We start from the raw sequence: 16,783 nt of genomic DNA, 5'->3' as shown, positions 1-16,783 counted from the left end.
GCTTATTGCACATGCAGATTCTGCACCCTTCTTAGTGAGGTGTGCAGTCACTGCACTATACTGCTTCTCTTTTTAAGTGCAAGTGAATAGATCTGGTCTAAACTGACTGAAACCAACAGCCACTTTGTAATGCTAACTGAGCTTATCTCAACACTCTTCTATCAACAGTCCTAATTAAATTCTGATATAAAGAAGACCACCACAACAAGCCTTTACAAACGTATACATGAAATACAAAAATAAAAACACGTAAAAGCAAATCATTTAAAAAGTAATATAAAAAATGTTACATAAAAAAATCAATATCTTGTTACAATATCAAAGTACGTTTTTTGGGAAAATACACTATAGCTTACCTTTTAAAGTGTCTGTAAAACAAAGAACATTAAATGAGGCAATGCTAAAAGGATAAAGTGCACTGTGCTACAAAAAACCCCCCTAATAAATATAAATAAATAAGAATATGGTTGGAGGATCGCAGAGGCTCCATTAGATCAAGACTTTATTTAAATAAAAATATGAGTTGATATGTCTCTAATTAAATAAATATATGTAAATAAATAACCTAACATGTGTTACTATATCCCTAATTATATCACAATAAACATACAGTTTATATGAACTGTTCATGAAATTCATATGCATTATAACTCACAAACAAAAAAGTTGACCCAATTCAATATTCACATATCAATATAATGCACCAAATGCCACTTCAATGAGATAATCCGAATAAAGAAAGTCCAAAACAATAAAACAAGTCCCACAAGTGTCAATCTTGAGCTCAAAATTAAGTGGAAACTGTGCAATTCAACTTAGGAGTTCACACTCTGATTGTATTGACCCACTTATGTATAAGTAATGTCAAAAAGCGGCCAAGATAATAAAAAATAGCAAACCACACCATATCTTATATATTCGTGTCCAGTATACAACATAGGTATTTCAACTCTTCAGTCTCACATCAGTGTTGGCTTTCGATATTTGTATTATCTCATTGAATTGACTGATCTATCCTATGAACTACTAGGATTTGATGCTTTATATTGATATGTGGATATTGCATTGGGTCATCTTTGTTGTTCGTGATGCACATGAATTTCATGATCAGTTCATATATATTTTATTTACTACAGGTATATATCAGGCCGTCCCTATGATGAGGCAGCCTGAGGCTGTTGGCTTAGGTGGCATCACATAGGGGGGCAGCAGGCAGAGCGTGACAGAGGATGTTTGCAGTGTGCCTACCGTACCCTTGTGTCCCAGGTTGCTAAGAGCCGGGCGGGGAGATGTGTAAGGGCCATACACACTCCCCACTCAGCTCTGGCTGGCGTCTCACCCAGCTCCTGGGAACCAGTGATGTCACTGATTCCCAGGAGCTGAGTGGGATGCTCTGGCTGGCATTCCGTCAAGCTCCTTGCAACCAGTGACGTCATTGGGCGGGATGCCAGCCAGAGCTGAGCCAGATGATGCAGAGGCCAAACCCTGTACCCCCAATCCCCACCCAGTAGTGTGCAACAGCCTCCCCATCCTCCCCACCACCTATATATATATATATATATATAACCGTCAATTTGTGCAGTACTTTAGTTACTATTGAGTAACATCAGTCCCCGCCCTCAAGGACCTTAAACTGGCCATACAACAATAGTTTGTCAGAGCATTTAATGGTACCGTCATGCATACCACCAATTTTGTATGATATTTCACTAGATTGCCATGCCAATGGGTCAAATTCTAACATTCCCGGCCATGATGCTTATTCACGTTTTAAAATTCGTTTGTTCAAGAAAAATATTAATTCGTCTTTCAATTTTTTGCCTTACTATGGTCAAAAACAATTATTGATTTGTACCCATTAACTCTAAGAAATCAAACAAATATTCCTAATGAAAATCTGCAGGTGTGTGACCAGCTTTACAGTCCAAGGTCTGCGTCTTATATGCATACATACTATACCATTCTTAGGACCATGGAAATAGCCAGAGGAAACCCACACAAAACAGAACATGCAAACTCCATGTAGTTAATACCAAACTTGAATTTGAACTAGGGATTCTAGTTCTGCAAGGCAGAAGTGCTAACCACTAGGCCACTGTGCTGCCCATGTTGGTTGACCATATACTGAATCTGTCTATTGGGATATAACTGGAGAAAATAGTAAAATACATTCACTTACTTATTTACATATATTTATTTAATTTTACACATATCAACTCATATTTTTATTTATACATATTTATTTTGGTTTTTGAAGGGCAGTGCATTTTATAATTAATGTCTGTCAATGCTACCAGGGGATTTGCAGCCCCTGATAAGCGTTGACAGCTGAAAGCAGTAAGTGATGCAGGGGGGAAGATACGGGCACAATCACCAGGTATTAAATAATGATTATTAGCAGTGCAAATAATGAGGCTTGCAATCTTACATTTATATGTGACAGAAGTTTGTAATAAACTGTATTGTTTTAGGTTTACCTACACTGTAAATGACTCCTTCTAAGCCCTATCTAGCTGAGAGGATCCTTGAGAAATTTTGACCATCACAATAACATATTTTGTTCCATTTTGTTATATATGCCAAATTGAGATTTGTGTCCAGCGGCCCTTTAATGTTTGTTATTATAACATCACATTACTGACTGGTGTTGCTTTCCCATGTGTTTTTTTCCTTTTACAAACATCCGTATTGCATTTCCCAAACTCTCACATATTTAGAATATCTTGTGGTTTTGTGTTGTGTTTTATAGTTACTCTACAAAGAAAGTCTGTCTTGAATACTAAAAGAGCTTGTTTGATCTTAGTTGTAATAAATACTGAACCTTCTGTTCCAGATAGAAAAAAAAAACATACCATCCGGATCACAAAATATTTCACTATTTTTTATTTTCTCAGTGCATAAAGTCTATATCCAGCCAAAATAGTTTTTCTTATGGAGTGGGGAAGAATAAGAACCCCTGTCAGGTAGTACTACTCAGGGCTCCCTTAGAAAGATGTACCCTCTATTCTTGTTCTATTAACCACGTTATATCAGAGAGGAAGTGAGAAGCATGCAACAGCAACATAGACAAAAATAAAAATGCTTTGTTTAGTAGAAGCAAGGCTAGAACCCCTATCAGATTTTTATTTATGACTGTGTTCCTGTTGCAGACTTTCTTGTCTGGTGAAACAGTTGTCAACAAGACAGGAAGTGAGGGTAAATAACTCTCTAACTGAGCTCCAGGGAACAGTTACAACAGGATTAGAACATCAGGTGTTCTAATCCTTCTCCACTCTATTCAAAACTAGAAAAACATTTTGAATAAAAAATACTACCTACTCTTGTCCCATTTGAAAAGAATTACTGTAGTGCTGTATAGGTTAGAGAGAAGTCATAACTACTGTAAATTATAACTAAAATAGAAATATGAGGATGCCTTTCTGACTCAATTTGCATGTGTATTGCAACAAAGGTTTCTAATAGGCCTTTTTGTGAATGTGTGTATGTATATAGGTCTTGTCTTTAATACATGTATCTTAGCACATATGGTTATCAGAAAATAATTTCTTTATCACTGTTAATGTTGGAGAAGATGCTATTTTCTCTTCTTATCTGATGCACGTGCTTGATACAGCTAGGTTATATATAATGTAAGCTTGCTTTTTTGGAATAACAAGCTTACCTTACCATGTAATTGAAAACTCAAGATAATGCTGGTGTTTTGCTGATTGCTGCCAAAGGACAACCACCAATCAGTAAGAAAAGCTATTACTAGATCTATTACTAGATCCTGTTTCCTGGGGGTCTTTCATTTACAAGAGTATGATGAGCTTATCTATCACCCTACATATTATATACAAATAAGTAATGCTGTTGCATAGCACACCAATTGCACATCTGTGTCCATTAAGTGATGTCAATGTTTACCATGCACAAATCTCCACATTGTTATCAAACTAGAGAGCCAGATTTTTTGCATATTTAACATAGGTCGTGGCCTGGGGGTCAGGGTTGCTAGGGTGGCACACAGCCATTCCACACACCATATTTTGAACTGTTAACAACACATTCCCATGTATAATAACAGGTGCCAGACTGCCGCCCTGCCATTCTCCTGAGTCCCCTTACCTTCCTTGCGAAAACTGAAAAAAAATTTAAGTGTAAAAGTATACTGTTTATTTAAACAACCTATGCTGACTCCAAATACCAAGATCCACACTGTTAAAAGTCTAGGGTGACACATGACTCTATTTTTCTAGTCGTCAGTTCTAGGTTGAGCGCAAATGGTCTCTTCCAGCCTCACTCTATTTAACATGGAAAATTACTTTACGAGGTCATCTGCAACGCTTCCCTCTTAAATGATCTGCCTCCTTAGAAACAGTGAGGTCTTACTAGAATCATTGCCTTACAATGTATGATTTTCTGAAAAGTGCTAAAATGTTTTCCAGTTTTATATCAAACAGTATGAGTTCAGAAGCCTGATCATGGACAATCTAATTGTCTGAAATAACAAATTGCATTATAAAACCTCAAACTGACCTCCTAATGCACAATAGTTTTTGGATTGGAACAAGGGAAATGTCAGTAATTTATTATGCATATTGGCTGTTTCCTTGTTTTTAAAGGCTTATAAGAAGTACTATGCATTAGATATGGATTTGAAATTCAATGCATGTTCTTAAAATAATAAATAAAACATATCATATAGTCAATACCTACTAAGCGAAGAACCAGAAAACATGTTGCTGTAAATCTATATAAAGCCATGTGAGCATTTATACTATAATGAAACTTTCTACCATGGATAGATGGCAATTTTGTCATAGGGCACATTACAAATTTAAATTTGTCTCCAGTACAGTACAACACTTATACAAATATGACCCTGTTATTTACCTGCCCCACCTACTTAAAAAACTAACGCTTAAGTCTAAAACTGTAATGTAAAGCTTAACACCCCTCCTGAACTATAAAACGTAATCCTTCACTTAACATGAAAATAATCTTAATACCCTAACCTTACCCTAACACTTAAATCTAACCCCTTAACCTAATACTTATCACTAACCTAATATGTGATACTAAATTACCCCTGGAATTCCACATTTGCTTTTTTTTTGATGCAACAGCTGTCATTGGCAAATAAACAAATCTTGTATCAAGGTCTCTTGGCTCCAAGATCTTGTAGTGAAAGCTACTGATTTTATAGGTATTTTATAGGTGGTGGGCAGGGCCAACCAAAAATATGTAATTACACTGTACACCTGTGGTGGAAGGTTATAACTGCAGATAGACAATGTTCCCCAAATGTCTAATTTTTTTTTTTCTTGTAAATACAGTCTTGTGAAAATGGTATTTTACTAGTGCTTTTGGTCAAGATCTCGGAATTAACCAATGTAGTCCGGCAGCAGGCTAGGTACTGGCAGATTACCCACAATGTGGATCAGGAGTCAACTGGGACAAGTCATAAAACTGGAATGTGGCTTGACTCTTAGGAAGTGCAGTTGGGACCAGAACTTAGTTTCTACCTACTTAGCATGAAGAACACACAGAGAAGTATGCTTTATGTTCAGGGTAATTTGGAAAACGTCATTAATATCAGTCTTGTGTAGCACGACAGCAGAATTGCTGTTTCCTGTGGCATGCAATAATAGTCTTATGTAACATGGCAACCACATGTAATGGGGCAGCTCTCATGTGACATTGTCAGTTTCCCAATAACAATGATGAAGCAGGTTTTAATTAAAGTCACAGGGACAAACTCTGTGTGATGGTTCAGGTTGTTGGTTTAAAAGGGAGTTACTGCTCAGTTGTGGGCTATGGGTACCATTATGCAAAATGAGTATTGTATTTACTAACTCTTACTGACCCTTTTACTCTAGCTGGACTATCGCAGGCATCAGTTGTCCTATTGGACACACTTCCATGCTACAGCCCTAAAATAAGTAAATACCCGTAATAAGTGTGGTCTTGCTTTAGATGGGTCTGGAAGATCAAGAAAACTAGAAGGAAGCATTTCCCTGGTACTCCAATTGCATGACCATCTTGTTCCTTTGGGGCCTTATGAAGAAGCACAAATTGCCTAGGCAAGCAGTTGTATACTATGCTAGTGACTGGTAAGGTTTTAATTTATTTTTAAATGTTGCATTTCAAAGAATATCTTTTAAGTGAAAACTTTGCTAAACACTATTTTTTAAATGAATATTAGCTGGGTATGTTACGTGACTATTAATAACCAAATGCTTTCAAAAACATTATTTGCTTCCTAATTAGTTTATGTTAGTTGAACTAACTGAATGATAATATATTATAAGATACACATACCTTCTTGACTTCGTATTTTATAGCCAGCTTAACTCGGCTCAGGGATGGTTTGTGTCTCTGAGGTTCCGTAGGCTCAGCATCCACATCTCCATTTAGGATTGCCTCCACCTCTTCAGAGTCCCGGCACAAGTCAAGGACACCAACCACAAAGTCCTTGCATTGCATAGACAGCTTGCGATAATCATTCTGAAAAGCCACATAAAACCACAAATTAAAGATCAAAAAGTATCACAGACAGGCAGGCAGAAATATGTGACAACTCAGTTTAAAGAAAAGGGGGCAATAATGACCACAGTGACCATACTAACTTACTTGACTTCAACTGTAAACAGCTTGGTTCAAAAAAGCGATTTCTCTATTTTGAACTCCTTCAGGGCTTGGGTACCCGCTGGCTCTTCACTGCTCTCATGCTCCTTCACAGGGAGATCCCTCACCAAGGTATGACTTTGACCCGGAGCTTGTCTTTTTAGCACCAGCCTAGGTGTTCTCCAAATATTACTATTAAGAATCCCCAAAAGGCAGAATTCTCTAATTGATTTCCCATAGGTAAATATGTAGAACAGGTCAGCCAAAGCAACTCAAGGTAAGGCCAAGCTCTTGCCCTGTTACAGGAAAGACCCAGCAGGGGGATCCAATCCTATCCTACTTCACCCAAAATTAAAAAATCATGCTTGCTCTTTCATTTTCTAAACTAACCAACGCTAGACATTTTACACATATCTGTGGTCCGTATGGCTAATACTATATATTCCATCTCCATTAATTTTTGGGCAATGCTTTTTGTTTAACATGATTTATTTTGGTCACATGGGGCTATTCTTTAGAACACTGTTTTTTGATGGTACATAAGAGAACAGCAAGCATGAATCCTAGGGTATTTCCAAGATGCAAAGTGTTACAGTTCATTTACTGTGCATTCCTTTTAGAAATACAACATCAGGATCATCCATCAACCTAGACATATTTTGTAAAGTTTACTAAGCAGTACAAAGCCACATAAAGGACTTAATAAGACAATTTAATAAATATGGATGATGCTCCAAATAAAATTAAAGTTGAAGTTGATTGATTCTTAGTAAAGCCATGAAACATTTGCTGTTATTTTTGGAAAGATGAACAATGAACATTGTTTTATTTTCAAAGATTTTCACTACAACTTAAAAATAAAAATGCATAGACAACAACATCATTAAACTCTATATACATAATTAAGTTTGGCTCTTTAATTAAACTCTATATACATAATTACAATAATTTTCACATAATATAAAGTAAGATTTTGCAAGGGAAGTGTATTTAAAGAACTACAGGTAACACACAAAATGCAGCTATAAAAAACTATCAAAATAGATACTTGTTTTCAATGCATGTATACTTTTTTTCAATCAAAGGCTAATGAGCCACATAATTTGTTGGGTTGCAATAACTGCAAAGGTTGTCTTGCGGTATAAAGGTTTCTATAACTAATCAGAAATAGAGAATAGTTAACACTTACTATTGTAGGCTTGATAAAAATCAGAGTCACATGTAGAAAGACCCCAACTGAAATTCTGCAGTTGTAATTAATACAGCTGCAGGGAGTTTTTCAAAGAATCTGTCACTTTGCCCTATTAGGCAAAGGGACCGGTTGCCTTGTAGGAAGAATCCCCCTTGATACTCACTGTTGCCACACTCCCCCGCTGTTTCCCGCTGGGAAAATCTCGCTAATTGAGCACCAGAGAGCAGTTAAAACCTGGCAGGGTAAGTAATCCTTCACCATTCTATCCAAAACAAACGTTTTTGGCTTTACATACACTTCAGCTTCAGGAATACTGTGTTTATATCAAAGTGCTGGCCAGGATGAGCAGAACCGCTGAGGACAATAAATCTACTCAGAGATGAGAGGGATGGAAAAGACATCTGTAATTAGTAGCACCATGATCCCAGAGCATGTTCCTGTGCATTTTACATCAGTTCTGGAATGCAAATATCAGAAAATCTCTCTATGGGGCCCTGTCTCACCATGGGCCTTATAGCAGCCACGTGGGCTGCTATGGCTATAGTTACACCACCGCAGGGGTTCTATCCCTTCCCTACTCTATCCAAAACTAGAAAAAACATTACCTTTTTGGGTAGACATACACTTTAATCCTTATACAACCTGAATGTTCTGAACTCCAAACATACCCTAAACACCTACCCCAAAGAAACCTTTGCAGGTACTTCCACTGCTAGCCAGAATTAAAATTCACATATGTTGGTGTGTGGAGGATGATGGGAATTGATATTTCATTAAATATAAATGAACTATGTGGTAGAAATTACAGTGTATCTGCCTGGAGGGTTTCTTTTAAGAACATTTAAAAAAGAAACCTCTACAGTTATCCCGTAGATGAGGATGAGACAGCTTTTACTTTTAGCCTAAGGCATTTAGAAGATTCACCCAAATAAAGTATATATTAAGCCAATCTCTTTGATATAGCGCAAATAACAGATTGCCTTTGGAGTGAGATATTTTTATTGCTCTCCTGACTAAGAGCCAGGGATGACTCCAGCTGACTCAATTAAGAAATTTCACACATGTCATATGTAGTAACTTCAAAGGAAAATCAGATTCTAATTCATCATTCACATATTAATACCTAGCCTGGTGCCACAGAATTAATGCCCGATGTAACTATTTCCCTCTATTTCAAAAGCCTGTCAGTTTAGATACCCCAGAAATGAACGTAAACATCAAGGATTACTGTAAACACTTTGTCAGTGATGTATAATGTGAAGGCATGCACAGATGAGGAACCGGTGACTTCTGACTGTCAATGCACCTGTAAGTGTAACGCTTTGTTAACAATGTATCAGTGATTATGTCAACACAGGAGACACTTTGCTACCTGCACTAACTTCTCTGAACAATACTAAAAGGCAAAAGATTAGTTTAAAAATGCAGTAGCTATAAATAGAGGATAACTCACTGTCATGTGTCAAATATTTGTAAGTAAACCTGTGCTTATGCTCCATTCACACTTGAGCTGAGAGTCTGGGTGTTTTTTCAAGCCTTTTTATTTTGAGCGTTTGTACGGGCATTTTTGTGTGAGTTTCAGCCTCCACTGTTTTTTTATTTTTAGCCAATGAGCTAACTAGCCAAAGCTAGTTGCTAGACAGAAAAATGCACAGTTTTGCTCCTTTTTAGTCTACCGAGGCCAAAGTGCTTGATTCTGATCCAAAAGAAGTTCATGTATGTTTTTGAGCTACAGGAGACACAAGCGACAAAATGCTCAGATGTGAACAAGGAGCCATTGAAAACAATGGGATTCCTCCTGTTGAGTGTTGCAGCGCTTAGCTGTTTGAACTGCAAAAGGCTCAAGTGTGAATGGGTCTTTTCACTGAAGCAGTTGAACTGCTATTAGGACTGAAAATCATATCCCGAGGGGGACATAGCGTACCTTTCACATAAGTGAACCAGTAGTGGGCAATTGAAGAGTATGTGCCACAGCTCAACCTTTCACTGTGCGATCGTGCACAAAGGCAAACAACGCTTGGGGTGCCATTCGTTTCCGTGGGTGCAATCACGCACAAACACAGCCGCAAAAAAATGCAGGTCGCTCACCACACAAAAAGATGCATGAGGCCCAGTTCACATCTAAGCAATACGGGATAGTCAGGTGATCCGCACGGCTCAGGCTTGAGGAATCATTTCTAAGGGCACCCCAATCATGGCTAACAATCCACGCAGTTGCATGCCACGGTTGCTGCAGTTGCCCCTGTGCAGTCGTGCACCAGCACAGCTGCAAAAAAACATGGGTTGCTCATTGCACCAAAAGGTGCATGAGCCTTTTTGACGCAACCGCAAGCGGTCCCGGGCCGCCGGGGTGTGAACCAGGCGTAAGCCTGTTTGGCGCGGTTGCCGTGTGGATGTGACCCTATTGAAATCACAACCGCTGCTCACAAACATGGTCCTGGGACGCCCACATGTAAACCAGGCCTCAGAGCCAAGGCTACAGTGCTGTAGAGGATCAGGCTACAGAGCATCCTGCAGAATTATCACATAGGACAAAGTAAGTAAACCGTACTACTCTCTCAAATTTAACAAGGTCAGTGGGGGAGTTACAGGCAAAGATGATGCACATACTATGTTTACAAGTAATCGTTTTATAAGGGAACAACAGGCTAGACCATTGTGGTGCAAACATTGCAGAATTACTAGGACTGTCTAGGGCTATTTTCAAGCAGCCTAAATAGCATTAAAGGGGTCATGCACTTTCACATCACAATACATTCGACCTGAAAATAAATTATATTAAGAACTTAATTTTTGTCATTATTCGCACAAAATGAGCGTTCACAGATATTTGCAGGATGAATGGCCATGTGAATTGTTTAGAAATAGAACCCTTTGTGTAGTGCACTTTTAAGGGCCAGTTTTGCCTCTCAGGTCAAAAGTTTCCAGTCCACCACTAAGGTGTATATAAATATATATTGGTTAAAAATGTCCATCCTGGATTTACTGGACTTTTCCAGCATTTGCTGAAATTAATGGCTTGAATCCCCATGGGAAAATATTTAAGTCACCTGGATGTGCCTGTGCAGAAAATTAAATATTAGAAGATCAATCTTGTAACATTTGCTGATCTATCAATGTAGTGAACAGGGCAAATGTTATATACAGTGTAACATCATTTACCATTGAAGGATTCAAAAATCCAGATGCTGGCAAATTCTATTGGCATTGGGAATGTTTTATGTTGAAGCATATTCATTAGATGAATGATTTGCCGGTGGATACATCATGAATAATATAAATTCTGAGTGAATCTAAGATTCTAAGAACCCTCTATTAATGTTATTCTACTTACTGTGACTGCAGATCAGTACTCAAATTAATTTGATAGTTTTTAAAGCCTTTTCATATTTATGAAAAACAATGTGCAAAGAGCAATTCATAGAAACAATATAGGACTCATCTTTTACTGAGCTTGCTATAGCAAATACAAATGATTAAATCATAAGGATTACTGCCCTTTGTGCAGAATTATTGCTTTTAAACTGTTTTTTTTAAATAAGTCTGCTTATGGACAGCATGGTGGCTTACTTATTTGCAGCACTTCTGGTTCTGTGTTTATTTTGCACTAATACCAATATCTAGATATAATTTACAGCTTATGTGCATTATTTTCCCTTGGGTTGGTTTACTACCTTACTTTAAAATTGGCCTCCACACAGAGCTGTCCCAAGTGTATACTTGCTAGTCTGTGGTTGGGATGTTAGTCTGTAAGCTCCAAAACAGGAAAAGGCTGATATCAATGGCTTGGAATTCTCTGCAAAGCACTTTAGAATCAATTTCTACCATATAAATGAATAAGTAGATAAAAGACAATAAAGAGAAAAGCAGAATATCTTCGAACTTAAACTACTGTCTGTTAAAACAGAATTAGGTCTTCATTTCACAGGTTAAAAACAATTAGACATACTTCCCTTAGCCCAATCTAGAAAGAGCATTAGTACAAATCAAAGAATTGGGAATATTAATATTATTACTGTATTTAACATGGAAATATAAATGGAAATGGGATATTTTGCAAAATGAAGAAGGCAATGTGAGGACTGGCATTTTTCAGATTGCGTGTGGGAAGTTACTCACGGAATTATTTCCTCTATTGTTTAAGAGAATGAGTCTCTAGATATTTCCTTTTCCTCTGTGGTCCTCTTTTTCCCCTCAAATAATGCTTTTAAACCCTTGTTCTCTTCATAGTGCTTATCATCTCTCTGCTCAGGAAATAGCTCTGCTCACAAAGACCCATTAAGTGAGTTTTAAAATAGCCCTGACACTAGCCATGAACTATATTCAGGCCATCCCAGCTTATCCTCATCTTGCACTGGTCATAGCCCTCTATGCGCTTTGACAAGTAGAAATATACATGCTACAGTTGTAGAATAAATTGGAAAGATGGCATGATAACGTTTTAAGATATACAAGGGCTCTACAGTATGTCTTCAATAAAATAATACTAAACTTTATCCATGCTTTTAGTTTTCACTTTAATTTGTTACATCAGGAAGAATATTACAACCAAATCTTTTATATAAACTCATGCTGCTAAAAATGCTTAAATTGTCTTTTATATTGTTTTGCTAGCTATGTAAATTGTTGTTTCAAATAAGAACCTTTAATAAAGGGTACACCCATAACACAGTATTCCAGAGCATTTTGGCTTTTCTAAAGAAAGAACACAGCAGGAGCTGGTTACTTTTAGACACCCTCTCTCTGACTGAACCGTTTATGGATTCATCTTAAAGGAGAACTATGAGATGAGTGATTTCCACTCACCTCATAGTTCTAGCCGACCTGTGACAATGAGACTGTCACAGGTCGGCTCAAGGCCTGCAGCAGACATAAGGTCAAATCCAGATATAAATTACAGGTTTAGGAATTTGTCTAAATCCATATAAAGCATTCATGTTACCCAGATGTCATTAAATTGAGCGTGTTAGTTGTAGATATGGTCTGTCAATCTCTCTAGTCTCATTATTAAGCATATTTCTTGTGTCCATTCTTGGAGACTCAGTGTAAGTGATATACGTTCAAATGCTGAGGGACAACTGTACCTGCTGCAGCAAGAAAGAAGCACATTAAACTTTTTTTAATATGTGAAAGAGGTCCAGGCGAATGAAAATGAGGGCTACTTGAACATTTGAAGCCTAGGGCAGCTCCACCAGACATGTAGCATGGTTCCAAAATCATTTGCACAGTGCCAACATTTGGGAAGGGCAGATACAAGACCTGTCACCCTGCACAAAGAGAGAGGGAGAGCAGCAGTAACCCATCTTATTTACAGGAAGCCCCTTGCAAAGAAGCAAATTTCACATTGAATTACTGTAGAGGTCTGGAAAAACAAAGCTCACCAAAATTCAAGTAAGAATACATATGCCTCTTCTATTTAGACAATATTTGCTTATCCCAGAGCTCAGCTTTAAGTAAAAAGTCCCACATTTTCAGCAAACAGTGTAGGTAGCGAGATTTAGGGCATTAGGAGGAAAGGATCCAGGGTAGGTAGGTAGGTACGCTTTAAGAGCGTAAGGGGGATGGAAAAAAGGGTGACCTTTCCATGTGGGAAAGTCGGATCCTCATGTATCACGCATCCAGCTGAAATTCATTACTTTTAATATGATAGGCAACATCTCCACATTACTAATTAGAATGCACGGGTCTAAAGGTGCCCACACACCTTGCGATAATCGTACGATAATCGCGGAAAATCATAAGGTGTGTGGAAGCCGTGCGACCTCTACTACTGTAAGGTCGCACGACTTTTATCTTACGAACATGTGTAGCATGTTCGTAAGAGAAAAGCCAGACGGGCCGGTGTGCGCAAGCGCACACTGCCCGTTCGACATTGCGGTCATCGGAAGCAAGTACGATCTGCCTGTCCAAAATAGGCAGATCGCACGTTTTTTTTTATTACCTTACAACCATCCCAAGACAAAAGTCTTGGGATGGTTGTAAGGTGTGTGCCCAGCCTTAGCCAGAGAACAAATTAGAACAATTGTTAAAGAAGTATAAGTGTCTGGAGTGGGACTCATCAAAGAAACTAGAATATTAGCTAGAAATGTAGTTGAAATGTATGACTTGTGCATTTAATTTGACAGTAATTAAAAAAATCAGTCAGCAAACCGGGTTGTTCCGATTAGTTTTCCTGATCAACTGGAGAGGGACAACCGTGTTTTGATCTGATTTTAATTTGAACAAATGTTTCACTCGCTACTGTGATGCTTTGCAAACTGCTTGAATAGTTACATGACCAGAGGCTATGTGCTTAGGCTGGGTTTGATAACAGATTTGTTTTAAGCTGAGCTCCAATATAAATACTGAACATTACAGCTAACCTCTATATTAAATAAATACATTTCCTAGTTCTGTATTGAAGAGCAGATGGTGAGTTGTAAAATGATTTGCTTTTCATGACTATTTGCACAGCAGATTCAGAATGTTTTGTTTTTCATTTGTGTTAAAAATGATCTATCTCAGCATCATTTATGGTCAGATTTAGAAATAACTGAATGATGACTAGTGCTGTACCTAGAGTATGCCTTTGTTAAAGTTTTTTATTCATCAAAACAGTACAAGGAAGAGTGCAACTACCTGAAAAGATAATTAATGGGTACTACATACCAATTGATAAATGCATACTCACCTGTGACAACACAACCGTAAGTCACACATTTACTTTTTAACCCTAACCATTCAGCTAGTCACAGCAGGCTGTGCAGCATCCATGCATTTATCAATTGGTATGTAGTACCCATTAATTATCTATTCAGGTAGTTGCACTCTTCCTTGTACTGTTTTGATGAATGTGATTTACCGGGTTCCTCTCCCGGTTTTCGAAGAGTTTATGCACACCATCCCCCAACACACCAACGATCAAGAAAGTTGACCATACTACAGTGGAGCGCTTTCCATGCATTTTTGTTTTAAAGTTTTTAATGGAAATATAATTTACTTTAAAGAAATAAAATGAATCACAAATTAGCAGCTGTATATAGGGAAGTTTATTTGGGAAGTATAAATAAACTTTATGTTTTCAAGATCACTTTCTAATGTGTTTGAGGGTTTAGTTCACACCAGCCCCAGTGCATTCCGGCACGATTCGGTGCCGAAACGCACTGCATCACATCCTGGCCGGCTCACATCCTGGCCGGCTCACTGCGTTCTGGGGCGGGAGAGTGGCGGTGCATTGAAGTCAATGGCACCGCAGCCACGCCCCCTGGCCGAAGTGGGATTGCCCGCACCAGAACGCATGGCACATCAATTACTGCGTTCCGGTCCGATCAGAAAAAATGCTGCATGAAAATGTTTTTCTGATCGGACTGGAATGCAGGCATTGATGTGCTACGCTTTCCTGTGTGGGCGATCGCACTGCAGCGCCATTTACTTCAATGCACCGCCAGGCCCCCTCCTGACCCATAACGCAGTGAGCCGGCCAGGATGCGGTCCAGTGAGTTCCGGCACCAAATTGTGCTGGCACGCACTGGGGCTGGTGTGAATTAGCCCTAAATGTGCGTGTGTTTACTTGCGTGTAAATATGTTCAGAGTTTCTAACTGGATACTGGACGCACAGAATTCTGTTCTCTAAAAGCAGCTAAATGCACCTGAATAGTATGTATAGGGCTGTATAGGGCTAAAACGCGTTAGTTTGTTGTCTTCTATTTTTGAATGCCACAGTAATAAAGTTTGCACCAAGTGGATACTTTTTGTATGCCCGTTTATTTACAATACACTTTATGGGGTCCGGTAGAGACCTACGCTGAGGTTCCAACTTGAATATTGGTGTGGGAGGTTGAGCGGCTTTGATTTCTTTGTTACTAATCGCCCTCCACACCCCCATGTAATGGAGATAAGAGAGGAACATATGCCTGAAGTCCATGCTGGGTGATAACCAGGACTCCCTCCATAGATACAATGAAGGAATTAGTGGGACAGGGACAGGAAAGGAATATAATTTTTGTTTTGTACACTTTAAATATAGTTGTGTATTTTGATTCATATATATTTTTGCTATATGTCAACAACATTTTAAGTTTTATTGCGGTACATTGTGAGTTATTTATCTTAAATGAAGGGTCATTGTCTAATTCTGTTACTATTATTATTACTTTTATGTTATTAGATTACTAACTGTTACTGATAAAATCATTAAGCCTATGAAAAAGTAAATATACTTTTGACAGTTTTCATTACATATATATATCTCTCATTTACAAGCCTTAAGATATTTAACTCTTTGCTAGGACGGGCCGTGTTTAATTCTAGTTTACCACTGATAATGAGATCTGCCAGCGCAGTACAGACGCGGTTAATTATGGTAAGTAGGGAAGCACCGAAATGGAATTTTAAGGCCGAAACCAAAAACCAAAACCAAAACTGAAAATTACGTTTTTTTTTCCCAACCTCTTTAAAATTTTAAAAATTATTTTATTTTTATTTATTTTTCTTCTTTTTACTTTACTGTCAGGGGCTCTGGGGAAATATCAGGGGTCTAAACAGACCTCTCATATTTCCCTTTTAAAATGGAATGGAGATTGAGGACACAGAGTCCTAAATCTCTTTTTCTGCAGCCCCAGCACTGAATGAACAGGAAGCCTATATACTGAATGTTCCTGTTCATTCATACATTGTGGATATAGTATGAGTTACTATGTCCACAATCATGAATAAACAGGAAGTGATGTAGATCACTTCCTATTCATTCATAACGGGTACATAGTAACTCACATTATGTCCAGTTATTTACAAACGTTTAGTGATCAGCTGATTGCTGAATGTTTGTACTCTGCTCTCTCAAGCCATAATCGGCTGTCACTGGAGGCAGAGCAGGGTGGTGTGGGAGGAGAGCTCCACCTCTTGTGACATCACAGAGCTCTCCTCCAATCACCGCTCTCCATCCTGATACAGGAGGCCGAGCCGGGAGGTGCCGGAGGAGAGATCGGCCTCTTGCAACACTGA

The 16,783-nt window shown here is 38.3% G+C and overlaps 1 protein-coding gene across 1 annotated transcript in view; it reads right to left on the bottom strand.

The window, feature by feature from the left end:
- Positions 1-16,783, bottom strand: part of TRPC3 (transient receptor potential cation channel subfamily C member 3) — a 138,110-nt gene that overhangs the window by 71,726 nt on the left and 49,601 nt on the right. Inside the window, exon 3 of the mRNA XM_018564738.1 lies at positions 6,304-6,489. Within this exon, the coding sequence (XP_018420240.1) occupies positions 6,304-6,489 (186 nt within the window). The remainder of the gene's footprint in view (positions 1-6,303; positions 6,490-16,783) is intronic.

Source organism: Nanorana parkeri, unplaced genomic scaffold (genome assembly GCF_000935625.1).
Source record: "Nanorana parkeri isolate BGI_ZX_2015 unplaced genomic scaffold, ASM93562v1 scaffold776, whole genome shotgun sequence".
NCBI classification, from domain to species: Eukaryota; Metazoa; Chordata; class Amphibia; order Anura; family Dicroglossidae; genus Nanorana; species Nanorana parkeri.
Note: the sequence above shows the minus strand (reverse complement) of the source record. Positions and strands in the feature narration are given on the sequence as shown.